Here is a 13,944-nt window from a genome sequence, read left to right on the forward strand (position 1 = left end):
GGATTCCAAAGGAGCAAAGCTCTTCTAAATGAATGTTTTGTAGCCAAAATTCAGGCAGTGGCTGATTGACTGGTTTTAGGGAATTCAGAGAATATACAGAGTTGTTATATAGAAAATAACAAAATGGTTTGGGTTGGAAAGGACCTTAAAGATCACCTCATTCCAGCCCCCCTTCTATAATTCCTATTACTGTAGTCAATTGAATACCATAGGAATAGCCAGGTAAAATTAAAAATCACTCCTTTCAAATGAATTTTAACTCTTGCCACACACCAAAACTTAATCTTCCCTGTCAACTGAGTGTTCACCTTGGAGCTACTCTGTAGCATGAATTAATTCAATACTTAAATCTGTATTTCAGTAGAGCCAGTGGTGCAACAGCAGAGCTGCAAATATTAACTGTGGAAGGGGAGAGGAAGGGGGGGGGATTTTTGTAGGGAAAGCAAAAGAAAATATTTAACAGCAAGAGAGACCTTACTTCATGGTTTATGACAACCTGTTTGCATGTTTCCTTCAAAAAGTACACAGAAAAATCTGGTTTATTTATACTCCCAGCACAGGCCCTTAACCAGTCTGAACCTGGATACGGAGTAAACAATTTGCCTGTGTGGAATTGTGACTGTAAACACTGTGTCTGCATCTTCTAACTGGTTGTGGTTTTGCCAGCCTTTTCTTCCCCCTCTCTGTTTTCATCACATGAGCAGAATGGCACTCTCCTTCTTTATCAAATGTGCCTTTTTTCTTTTCCCCACCAAAAAACAATTTAGACGGATAAAGAGAAGCTGACATGGAAGGACCGTTTTCCAGCCTATTTAACCAATTTTGTTGGCATCATCTTCATGGTAAGCATCACCTGGCAAAGCTTTAAATTTTTTGTTACTGAACCATTGTATGGAAGAGAAGTGATAGGAAACTTTATCAGATGGATGTAGTTCAAAATGGGTTTTTTTCCAGTGGAAAAATTGAAGCATTTTATTGGCTTATGATCTGAAATCTTTGCAAGAGCTTGAATTTCTGTTTTGCTGTCTTTTTTCAATAAAGACAAAAGAATACTAAACTAGGGGAGGGGAAAGTGAGGACACAGAAATGGAAATTCCCACACCATTGATGGGATGAAGCCTAAAAAGTACAGAGAGCCCTCTCAGAAAGTAGATACCAACATCACTTTTATAATCAAACTTTAGGAAATAACTGATGTTGCCAGCTGCAATCATAATTGCAATGATTTTTAATAAATCAGTCAAATTTGGAGCTATACCATCTAACAGAATTGCAAACAGAGCACTTAATTCAAGGAAAAGGTAAAATAATGATGAGAACAGCCTTCTTCCATTTGCTGATAAAGCATCAGCATTTAAAACAAATGTTGAGAGAAACAATAATAATTCAAGTCATGGAGCAGATTGGCAGATATAGTGAAAAAAGCTTAAACCCTTTCCAAAGGTAGAATTTCCCAGACTAAGTCAATTATTTTGGTTTTTTGGTGTAGGGATTTTGGTTTAGGGTTGAATTTTTTAAATATTTCTATTTTCAGAGAACAGAAATGCAACAAATCTCATATGCTCAGCTGAAGAATCCAGTACCTTTTGAGAATCATGTTTTAAAATCATTCCTTTATTTAAGCAATGAAAAATTGAGAGAGATTTTACTGTGCCAGGAAGTGTGTTGATTTAATCAGATTTAATATCAGTTTGTGATTATGAGAGCGCAGTTAACCTGTCTAAGGGATTTGAAGGCTGGTGTGTAGAGTAAAGCTGAAATACTCCATTGTTTCAAATGGAGTATTTGTTTCAAATTTGGAGTATTTGTTTCAATTAAACAAATTTTTTTTTGTTTATCACAAAGGAAACACCATGTGTATATGCAGGTTGAAAGCCCTAATGCTTTTCATATTAGTATTTATATTAATTACAATTATTACTTATATTCATTAGTAATATATAGTATTTTAGAATTTATTAATTCTAATAGGTAGTATTTTTAATGCTGCTAAACATGGAGTTTACATTTAGGTGCCTTTAAAAAAAGAAACCTTTTGCCTACTATTGTGGCATCACAGTGCCATTCTTTTTCCTGTGATTTTCAGGTAGAAAAGGGGGCTCCTTTCCCACAGTTCATCAAGGCCTTAATGCAGTATTGGGTGGACTTGGGGTGTGGCCCAGAGGTCCCATTTTTAAGGTTATTTCTAAATCCCAAACAAAGCGTTGGAAGGCAAACCTTTGGTAAGGTTTTGGGCGGTTCTTCCTGGCAGGTTGGGCTGACGTTCGCCATCGTGTTCGGGGTGATCATCTACAGGATCTCCACGGCCGCCGCCCTGGCCATCAGCTCCACACCCTCGGGGCGCTCCAGCGTCCGCGTCACCGTCACCGCCACCGCCGTCATCATCAACCTGGTGGTCATCATCATCCTGGACGAGGTGTACGGCTGCATCGCCAGGTGGCTCACACAGATCGGTGCGTTGGAGCCCTCAGCTCACCACCAGGGAGTCAAATCTGAGCACCCAGATCACTGGGCCTCATGATTAGGCACATTTGTGCCTAAAATTCCACTGTGGAACTTCTTTTTTTATTATTATTATTATTATTTCCAAGAAATTGTTAGTAACCAAAGGTCCAGAAATCTTTCCAGGTCAAGTTTTTGCGCACCTACAAATGATTGTCGTGAAGGTCAGGCAGGTGTGGAACTAAATTGGAATTGCCATTGTAATGTGTCTGACTGGGATCCTCAGCAGACTGACCACTGACCTCAGTGCAGCCATACTGCTTTTATATATATATATATATATAGCACTATACATATCTATCCCTTTGTTTAAAAGGTGGCTTTTAAACAAATGATGTGATGATGTTCTCCAAAACCCACATTTATAGGATCTTGAAATGTTTCCAGGTAGGATAATTCCTTAACGTTTCTCATCCGTGTCCCATTGGTTCCAGAGGTACCAAAGACTGACAAGAGCTTCGAGGAGCAGCTGCTTTTAAATAAATGATGTTAAACAAATGATGTGATGATGTTCTCCAAAACCCACATTTATAAGATCTTGAAATGTTTCCAGGTAGGATAATTCCTTAACGTTTCTCATCCATGTCCCATTGTTTCCAGAGGTACCAAAGACCGACAAGAACTTCGAGGAGCGGCTGATTTTCAAGGCTTTCCTGCTGAAGTTTGTCAACGCCTACACCCCCATTTTCTACGTGGCTTTCTTCAAAGGCCGGTGAGTGATGGAGGGGCTGTTCAGGGTTTCAGCTTCTTGGAGGCCTTTTCAGGACTAAGCATTAGGTGGTCCCACTCAGAGGCATGGAGTATGACATAAATTACTTTAGGAATCAAATACTGAAAGTATAAAATCTGTCTGATGTTTTTAACTCATTGTGCCCTAGATTTGTTGGACGTCCAGGAGACTACGTCTACATTTTCCATTCCTTCCGAATGGAAGAGGTAATTGAATTTCTATCCTGTTTGGGATCTTATTGGATGGATGGGGTAGAGGAGATGTTCTGACTGACCTTTCTTCTGTTCACCCCAGTGTGCCCCAGGAGGTTGCCTAATGGAGTTGTGTATCCAACTCAGTATTATCATGTTGGGCAAGCAGCTGATCCAGAACAATTTGTTTGAGATTGGCATCCCGTAAGTAGCAACTTCTGTGCTTTCTTATTTTAATTATTGTGCCTGGCAATGCAAAACAACTGAGAAATGAGCACTGAGTGAGCAGAATGGAGTGCTCAGCAAATTGTCTCCATTTCCCTCAGAAAAATGAAGAAGTTTATACGATACCTGAAATTGAAGCGTCGGCGTTCTCTAGACCATGAAGAGCACATGAAGAAAAAGCAGCGCTATGAAGTGGACTATAACCTCGAGCCTTTTGCTGGACTCACCCCTGAGTACATGGAAATGAGTGAGTGAGGTGGAAAGAAGGCATTTTAAACAGTAATTATTGTGACTAATTGGGATGGAGAGCTGAGCTTTTTGAACTGTACATTCAGCAGACAGTGGATATGAGGTAACTGAATTATTAACATGTGCAGTCTTGGACTGGAGCATGTTTCAGCCACCCCTGGCTCCTGGAGGGCTGAATTGTGCTCTCTGCTGTTTGCAAGCCCTTACTTTAGAATGATATTTTAGATATTTTCTTTCAAGCCATGTAACACATCACTGTCAAGTTTCAAATGCAAATTATTAAGTGGCATCTACTTGAGATTGTGAGGCATATTTTACCATCAGTTGAACCCTTCACTGGAAATAAGTTAGTTCAGATTTGATTATTTCTACACCAGAGTCTTTTATCTGATATCTGAGCTAAATCTTCTGAGAGCAGTGCATGCCTGTAGACCTGGTTGTACTTGACAGATCGCATAGAATTTTTTTTTCAAGTAGTATCTTATGTTGAGTGAGAGAAATTAGAATATCTGGTGACCTTGATGTTCAGAGTCCTTGAAGCAGATGGGAATTCAGTGGGACAAACTGAATGGCCATGCTGCCAGTTCCTAAAAATAAGAAAAGATGCTGTTACTGAGATCAGCATTTGAAAGTAACAGGAGAAAGATGGGCACTGGCAGTACCAGGATGAGCATGACATCCATACAAAAAGCAAATATGATCCCAGGTTATAGGAAGCAAGTTATTCCTGGCAGAGGCAGGAATCAGCCATGTCCTTTCCAAAGCTTCCAGTGAAGGCCAAAAACCTGCCAGGTAGAACATGGCAAGTTTAGGTCACTTCCATAATCCCACTCCTTCAGGTGACCCTGTGCCAGATTTGCCCACGGAAAAATTGTTTTAGGAGCTTCCCCATCCTTCTGGTTACTATTGCCTTGCCTTTTACAAGGTGACAAGTGGCCCTTCCATACCCAAATAGAGCAGCCATCATGCAAACTGTGGCTGGCACAGAAAATGGGATTGAATCTCCCAGAAGTCATCACCTCATCAGAATTTAGGGGCTGGCACCGATGTGGTGATGGGTGCATTTGGTAAATAATAACAGACACTGAAATGTTTTCTTTTTCTTTCCAGTTATCCAGTTTGGGTTTGTAACTTTGTTTGTTGCCTCCTTCCCACTGGCACCTTTGTTTGCTTTATTGAACAACATCATTGAAATCCGTCTGGATGCCAAAAAATTTGTTACTGAGCTGAGGAGACCGGTAGCAGTGAGAGCAAAGGATATAGGTAAGTGGATATTGTTATTGTATCCCTGTTTGTTTATTCCTGGATTGATGGCAGGATATTGTTATGCTGAGCTAGTTTCAATAACAGGGAGATATTTATAGGAAAAGTCAAAACATTCAGCTGTGGCTTACCTGTGAATTGTCATAATTTATTGAGGCTTTACCTTTAAAATAGGAAGACCAAAACTTTAAATTCAGATGAATATTTCATTAAGTAAATATTGCCACTTTTTAAATCAAAAATTATCAATAGCAAAATATCTCACACGGTTCTGACATCAACAGCCCTTCCTGGCAGTGCAGTTGTCGTGCAGAAGCAAAAATTTCCGCATTTAACAGCTCTGCACTGGCCTCAGAAATACCCTTGGGAATGAGAGGAGACTCAAAAGCCTGTGGGTAGATGGATCCCTTTGTCCCTTCTTAGCAGGAAGGTGGGAAGGGTGTGAACTGCAGTGGATGGAGCTGGAGCTGGGCTCTGTGGTGTGTGGGGACAAGAGCCCAGTCCTGCCCTTACAGGAGGCTCACACCTGTGGGTGTTTGTAATGAGGGAGCTGCTTCTCCCAAATGCTGCTTACTTATGAATCAAAAGCTCATTAAAATAAAAATAAAAGTAGAAATAAAATAACTGTCCTTGTTACAGAGCCAAGCAGCAAGAGCAGAAGTGTATCTGTTATTAAACTCTAAGTTCATTCTACTGCACTACAGGCAGAGTTTTTCCTTGGGCTCATCCTTGTGCCTAGGATCATCCTAGACTTGAAGGACACATCATGTTTTGCCATGACTTTGCTTTGGGGGTGTTTTGTTGTGGCTCCCTGATTTGATGCTGCAGGTTCAGATTGCTGGTGGAATTGATTGGGAGAGTGATGTTGACTTTTTTGATTGTGGTGGGGGTTTGATTATTTTTTTTCTATTTGTTTCTGAGAATGTGTTAATCGCAATTCATTGCAGTTCCATTCCATTCTTCAAAACCTGTAAAAAAAAAGGTGCCAAAACATAGTTGGGCTCCTTTTGTTTACAAGCCATTAAATTAATTTTTTATAATTTGTTCTTTTTCTATTTAAAATATAACTAGCTCAGCACAATCATACATACTCCTAACTCTGTTAACTGCAGATGTAATTTATCTCATTTTAAGGACTAGAACAGCATTTACATGTTTGTCTCCTTCCTCAGGAATCTGGTATAATATCCTCAGAGGTATTGGAAAGCTTGCTGTCATCATAAATGTAAGTAAAGCAGCATGAATTAAATTTGAATTCAATAGGCTGGCTTTTCCATTCTGCTCCATTAGTTTTATTTCAGTACAAAATCCCTTCAATCAAGTGAAAGTATATGATTGAGAAATTTTTGGAAATATTTGAGGATGAGTTGCTGTGTTTATTTTCAAGCTGTGATGGCAGTAGCAATAATATAAGCTGTCACTGCTGCTTTTTACCGAATGTTTTTGTAAAACAGTTCTGTCCTTCAAACAAATACTACCACAGCTGCTTACTTTTACTCTTTTGAAATACTATCAGTAGCATAAGATGTATTTTTTCATTTCAATGCTATTTTGGGTAAGGTGAGAACCAGTTCAGCTCCTCAGAGTGCAGAATCCCTCCATCAAAAATCTGCCCTCAAGCTGTATTGCCCCCACTCAGAGAGCTTGGAAAATCCTGTAAAAAAAGTTTATTTCAACATTTCACAAAAATGTAGCAGGTCTTAATATATTAATGCATGTACTTCTGCACTATTCTATATGAATAGACATCCACAATGGTCATCCTCCTTGCACCTCAGCTGAGGGAAAGATGAAAACAAAGGCCGGCTGAAATTCAACATGTTTGCAGTGCAGCAAAGCAGGGGCTCTGTAGGGCTTATGGCCACATGGCTATGGACTCCCTTAGGGTTTTTTTTCATTATCCAGACTTGAAATTCCTTCATTTTGTCCCCAGGGTTCTGTTGTGCTATGGCAAGCCCATTCTTTTGGTATGCTGCCTTAGTTTGTCCTTCCCATTTCTCCTCTTTTCCTTTGGAAATAATTTCTCTGTTTTTCTCTTTTGTTCTGTGTAGTCTTTCCTTGTCAATAGCCAGTGTTAGTTTTCCCTCTTTGATCAATGTACAGCTCCTCTTTACCATAAAATAAGTAAAACATTTTGTACTGTTTGTTCCACATGTACATGAGATTTATGCCAGTGGCAATGTTTCATAATGATGATAAATGAGGAAGGCTAAAGTCATGAGGAACTCAGCCCACTTGACTGTCGTGCCTTTTCCCCACGATATTTTCAGAAAATTTTAAATAACTGCATGAAATGCAACTTTTGTGACCAAAAAAATAAAACTGGGCTTAGTCTCCTCATCCTTTTAGCCTGATGAAGTTAAGAACCACACACAATTAACATTTTTTTGCAATGCAATGAGACTTTGAAGAGTTGAATCACCGTGGGTTGTTTGCAGGACGGAAAAGCAGCTGGATATCAATCAATTGGACCTTGTCCAAGGCAACAGGGAGAAGCTGTGATGGGGACACAGGGAAGCAGAGCTGTGGTAGCTCTCCCCTGGTGCTGGGAAGTGCAGCTGCTCCTTTTTTGGGGGCCCAGGTTGTCACCCATGCAGACACCTCAGCTGGCGTGGCACTGCTCCAGGGAATGCGCCGCACCTCAGGAGAGCGGGCAGTGAACAATCCCTTGCTGGTGCAGTGAACAATCCCTTGCTGGTGCAGGCAATGCTCCACTCTCAGGGCCCTCAGGCTCCCCTGAGTGTGGTGTGAGTAGTTTGGGCAAGTCATGGTTGAGGATGTGATGAAGTGAAGCTCTGCCTGGGTACCGCGCTCACTCTCTACTCTTGTGGCTCAGGCATTTGTGATCTCATTCACATCCGACTTCATTCCACGCCTCGTGTACCTGTACATGTACAGTGAGAATGGCACCATGCATGGCTTCGTCAACCATACACTATCCTCTTTTAATGTCAGCGATTTCCAAGCAGGAACAGCTCCCAACGACCCCCTGGATCTTGGCTACGAGGTTCAGATATGCAGGTACTCTCTTGAATGATCGCTAATGCCAAGTGTTTTCACAGCTGGCAAAGAACGTGGCAAATTCTTACATTCCTGGGGCAGATTCTTTGTCTTTTCAGTACCCTTTGAGCACCTTGCTAGCCTTTTATATCAGATGGATCCATTGCCTTGAACATCTTGCTTACATATAAAGTAATCACAGACCTGAATATGATTTACTGCTTATTTTGGGAAATGGAGATCATTGTTAGTTAAATTCAGTGCTTGTCCATGCAAAGATTTTTTTTATTATGGATTCCCTTTTCCAGGAAAGGAGACAAATAATGATAAACAGCACAATGGTGCTTTGAGGGAAGAAAATTTTGTCACTCTGATGTCATGTCATGATATAATGAACCATGACCTCTTTTTTTGTCCAATTCCCAATTCCTGATGAGAGAGCAGTAGCATCCTTATCTGGAACTTAGGACTTATTTATAGTGTCATCACACAGGAGGAATTTGCATGCCTGTGACAATTCATATCTATTCTTCTCATGTTTAAAGGAAAATTGTGGTTACCTATTTCAGCTAATATATTCTTAGAATTGACAGTTCTGACAGTGAAAGCACTTAGACCATCAAAGCTGAAAAGGGGACAACAGAGGGAGGAAGGGGGAGAGAAGAGTAAGGAAGGAAGAGATATTCCAGGGGAGAAAGAAACAAAGATGACTTTGATACATGCATACTAAAAAAATCACACTAACTGACCAAATAAAAAACCTTGCCTTTGAATTATATTATTTTGTATTATATTCTTTATGCACTTGAATAGTGCAAGTTAATATGGTGAAATGACCTCTAAACAGAAAATTCACTCAGAGATGAAAGCAAAACCAACCAAACTGCATTTGCAGTAGTTTTGCTCGCTTTTATTTTCTCCTGGTTTCCTCCTGCTTCTCTCTGGGCAGAGGTTAAGCAAGGCTGGCAAACATGCTTCAGCACAGAATGGAAGTGTTGGCATCATGGTCCAAAAGCAAAATGCCAGATTTATTTGCTTTCCACTTCCAGCCTGTGTCTTCTTTCAATCCTATCCTTATCCCAAGGATTTTAAAATAATTTGAAAATGCAGAGCCCTAATTCTTTCAAAATATTGACAGGATGCTGTGGTTTTGAATTTAATGACTTTTCTTGGTCTTGTTTATCAACACATAGATTTTCTGTAAGCCATACTAAGGAAAAATTCTCTTCTCTCCACCTGACAAAATTTCGTTTCAACCTTTTGCTAATCACGTGTTAAACACATTCTATGAACCTGAGATCAGTATTTTTGTCTTTAAAATTAGTTTGAAAAATATATGTTGCCTTTTTACCTATCTTAAATCACCTGAGCTGTGTAGTTTACTCTGTCTTATGCAAAATCGATATTATATGTAGTAATCAGAGGGTATTAAGATGAATTAACCTTTAATTTTAAGGCTAACTTGAAGGCTATGGGATAGTTTCAGCTGTGTCTTGTTTCTGAGAGATTAATACAGTGAACTTTCTTTTAGACAGTTCTATTTATTGTTTGGCTGTTTGTTAATAACTCCTTCAGGTGCCAACATTTCTGAATTGCACCCCTGATTTACTGAGTCTTGTTTTGCAGGTACAAAGATTATAGAGAACCCCCCTGGTCTGAAAACAAATATGACATTTCAAAGGATTTCTGGGCTGTCCTAGCAGCAAGATTGGCATTTGTGATAGTTTTCCAGGTAGGTGACACTGCAGGCACTTGGAAATAAGTTATTGGGCCAAAGAAATATCTTCTTTCTCAATTGTTTCATGGAAAAGCCAAAGAAATTTGCCCATCTTCATTACCCTCTTTGTCCCACCCATCCAGTCACTGGTATATCCTCAGTGGAAAAATTCATCCCCAGGGATTCCTTGAACTAGTTTGATGCAGAATAACTTAATGATCTTAGAGACCAGCAAAGCACAAGGCTGATACTAATTAGGTTCCATCAATTTCTCCCATAGGACATCAACAATTTCACTGAAGCAGCATAAATTTAACCCAAAATCATTTTTAGAGCTAGCCAAGAAATGAGATTTTTAAAATTTTCCAAGTTCAGGTTTAATTTGTATCTGAATACAAAGCCAAAATCTTGTAATTTGTCCTTAAAAGACATTATTTAATCACAACAGTGATGCTACTTATTGCAACACAAATGTCTTAAGTCTGCCTCATCTGAATAACTCGTTTCAAAATTTTTATTGGGTTTTTTTTATTAAAAGTTATCTTTTTGGGAAAGATCACCCCTTCCTTGAATCAAGGTTTTTCAATTAGAAAAATTCAATTGGAATGTATTTTACCAACTTTTACCATTTTTACCTCTTGTATTTGCTTCTGCCTTCCTGATGTCAGTCTCATGAGCCACTCACCAATTGCAAATTCCTTTGGATTTCTAAGTGGCTGCAGTGTCAGGATTGGTACATAAATCATAGAGGTCAATCAATACCTGATGTATTTCTCTACTTCTAGCATGCACAAAGCAGTTGAGGGGAATTTGGTCCCATAGTCCAACTCAAATATTGTCCTCTCTTCATTTTTCTTTCCTGAGTGCCCTCTCCTTTCCCTACAGCCACCCTTTCATTTGGCCCCGCTGACACTTTCTCACAATTTCATTTTCAGAACTTGGTCATGTTCATGAGTGAATTTGTTGACTGGATTATCCCAGACATTCCCAAGGACATTAGTCAGCAGATTCACAAGGAGAAGGTTCTCATGGTGGAGGTCTTCATGAGGGAAGAGCAAGGCAAGCTGCAGATGCTGGAAACCTGGAAAGACAAGGACAAGAGAAAAGGGGAAAACTGCAACAACCACAGCCCCAGGCTCTCGAGGAGCCGCAGTGGGAGCTTGTCCTCCTGCCATTCCTATCCTCTGGACGTTTAGGAGAGGAGGGAGCTGAGGCTGTCGGGGCATTCCAGAGACAAAAGCCATGGCGCCAAGGGCAGGACTCCGGTACGGAGACCCCGGTGCATGTTGAAGGATGTGCTGCCATTTCACTCCCATCTTTGTGAGAAATGCCCTTCTTGCAAACATGGAGGACCACGTTCTATTTCTGACAATGTTGGGGTTTCGTTTTGTTTTGTTTTCCTTTTGCACAAGCAGTAATGCAGGGAGTTTTTGTATTTCATCCTGTCGACATTGGCGTGCATTAAGAAATGCAGGTACTTAGGACAATCTTGCTAGAGATATTCTCGGAGAATCTGATCTTAGCCTATCAATTAGCTAATGAAATAAAGGTAAATTTGAAGTCATTATAATAATAATGCTAATTTGAACTATTTTGGAAAGCCGGGTTCAAAGGTCCATGGGGTAACTTGCTAAATGATATGCAAAATCAGTATTCCCTCATATTCCATAAAGCCTACCAGACTGACTTGCTTCCCAAGGCTGTGTTTAGCTTTGTGAGTCTGAGCTTTGGAGTCCCAAAGATGTGGGGGGGGACTTGTGGCAGCTCCCAGACCCTCCCTGGGGCACCACTGCCTCTGGAAACATCAGCACAGGGATTGTGGGCAGTGCTTTCTTGGCAGCAGCAGCAGCACAATTGCAGAGATCCTCCCAGCAGGCCCATGGTCACGGAGCATTTGTTAAATGCCCTGAGTTAATGAGCACACAGAGAGCTCCAGTGACTCTCACTGCCCTGCCAAGCACTCGCACGCTGCAGTTGCTGAGGAAATTCCCTTTCCCCCGATGGTTCAGCACATCCCTGGCCCAGCCTGGCTTTTCCCTGTAGCCCTCTGGAGCAGGAGAAGGGAGTGCTTGCACCCATGTTTCACAGCCAGCTTTTGCCACAGACTTCCTGCTGGTGGCTGGCACTTCCCAGAGGCTGTGCCAGAGGAGTAAATCCCAAATGCATCCCACTTGCTGTCTTCAGTGGAAGCTCTGCCTGCACTGGGGCTACAGGACCAGACCTTCAGCTAGTTACAGGACTTTTCTTTTGTCTTAAAATCCTCTGTCTTTTGTACAAGGAGCTTTTCCCTAAAGTATAAGTCTGAAATCCTTACTTACCATGACTAGCTAAAGCCCATCAGTACAGCTCTTTTTAAGCATAATATGTTTTTGTTTCGCTTTGTTGACCGATAAACTGCACTTCCAAATAATATTGGTGCAATTAATCTAATTTCTTTTATTGCTTTGTCTTGTCCATGGCACTTGCATTATAAAATTGAAAAAGAAAATAAAAAGGAAAGATTTCTTTAAAGTCTAACTACTGTATGGTTTGTTACAAAACCAAACTGTTTTCAAGAGGTTAGTAATTTCTTTTTTTCTTTCTTTTTTTTCTTTGCCAAACTAATTTAAAGATTAATGCTAGAACTCTAAAAAGAATGCCATATAGAGCTTTTGATATATTTATTTGTTTTAAAGTATGGATAAACTTGATATTTTTCTGTAGTCTGTCCAAAGAAGGTACCAAAAGAGAAATTATGTGGAAGAAAGAAAATGGTATTAACCAAATATTCTTGAAGCTTATTTAAAATACTGATCCAACCAAAGATTTTTATTAATAAAGGGCTTATATTTTGTTAACTCTTGTTTCTGTTGTACTTTGACTTGCAGGAATGTCACTATTTTTAAAATTTGTAACTTATGATAGCGTGTTGCTGTAGGGCCAAATCCTGCCTGATTTATTCCCACATAAATGTAATGCCTGATTAGTAAATGTTTACCAGATCAGGCCCACTGACTGCAATAGGACTGGGGAGAAATCAAGCAGAATTCTGTCCACACATTTTGTTGAAAACCTGTTTTTCCTCTCATTCCTTGGTAGCCCAAAAGATCCAGGAGAAAGCCAAACTACCTATTCTGAGGAGAAACGTTAGGGATCGTCCTCGAAGGGGATTTAATCTGTAAATACTGACCTGAAAGTGTTCCCAACTTAATACTGACATTCCTGTAAATGGTGGAACTATATCCTGAACACATACTTATCTGAATTTTTTCATTATTTGCTGAAATCATGGAATAGTAACAGTTGCTTATACTTTCTTTTGTACAGTAAATTGTTTGAAATGGAATTTTGTATATAAAAATCTGTATTACTACTCAGATATCTATAAAATTATTTCATGGAATCATTTTTTAAGAAAAGCAAATATATACTAAATCTGTTTTATTTTGGTTTTTTTTTTTTTTTCTTTTTCTTTGAACACTTATTTGAAATAAACTTAAATATCCAAGAGTTTCTCCTGTGGGACAGGTTCTGTTCCCAGCCCTCCTTGTGCTCTGAGTGTACAGACATCTCCCTAAAAATGTCCCAGGTAGGTCTGGTGTTTGAGCTGCTTTAGAGACCCACGTGGAGGCGAGTGAATCCCACCTGAAATCCATCTCCAGGAGTACAAAGGGAGTTTTTTGGCTGCAGAATGGCTCCACTGTGGCTGTCACATTCCCACTGCCCTGAGGGACCTGTCCAAGCAAGGCTGGCCTCAGAACCTCACTTGCTGATTGCAGTTTTTTCCTCCCTTCCCCATTTAACTGTCGTGTGAGAAGGCAAAGCACGAGGCTTCACACCAGCCCTCCTTTCCTGGATGGAAAATATTAATGCTCCAAGTCAGGAAATTTAGTTTAGAAGGTGGGAATTGTGTCCTGAGAGAATGGATATGGACACCAGAAGCAGGTAAACCACAGTCTAGCAGGTAACTGTGTGGGATTGTCAGTTATTAAAGACAAAATAGTACATGTGAGCTCATTAGATGTAAGATAATGCCTTCCAGAAAACCACTTGCACTGTGGCTGTGGTACTTTTCCTGAAAGTTGTTT

General features: G+C 40.1%; 1 protein-coding gene across 1 annotated transcript in view; it reads left to right on the top strand.

The window, feature by feature from the left end:
- ANO1 (anoctamin 1) overlaps positions 1-13,266 on the top strand; it is a 71,582-nt gene extending 58,316 nt beyond the window's left edge. The window contains exons 16-26 of the mRNA XM_054634967.2: positions 768-842; positions 2,252-2,453; positions 3,103-3,214; positions 3,381-3,438; positions 3,527-3,627; positions 3,750-3,895; positions 5,008-5,160; positions 6,333-6,385; positions 7,997-8,181; positions 9,787-9,892; positions 10,813-13,266. Of these exons, the coding sequence (XP_054490942.2) occupies positions 768-842; positions 2,252-2,453; positions 3,103-3,214; positions 3,381-3,438; positions 3,527-3,627; positions 3,750-3,895; positions 5,008-5,160; positions 6,333-6,385; positions 7,997-8,181; positions 9,787-9,892; positions 10,813-11,073 (1,452 nt within the window). The 3' untranslated portion in view covers positions 11,074-13,266. The remainder of the gene's footprint in view (positions 1-767; positions 843-2,251; positions 2,454-3,102; positions 3,215-3,380; positions 3,439-3,526; positions 3,628-3,749; positions 3,896-5,007; positions 5,161-6,332; positions 6,386-7,996; positions 8,182-9,786; positions 9,893-10,812) is intronic.
- Positions 13,267-13,944: the final 678 nt, after the last annotated feature.

The sequence above is a fragment of the Agelaius phoeniceus genome, chromosome 6 (assembly GCF_051311805.1).
Source record: "Agelaius phoeniceus isolate bAgePho1 chromosome 6, bAgePho1.hap1, whole genome shotgun sequence".
NCBI lineage: Eukaryota > Metazoa > Chordata > Aves > Passeriformes > Icteridae > Agelaius > Agelaius phoeniceus.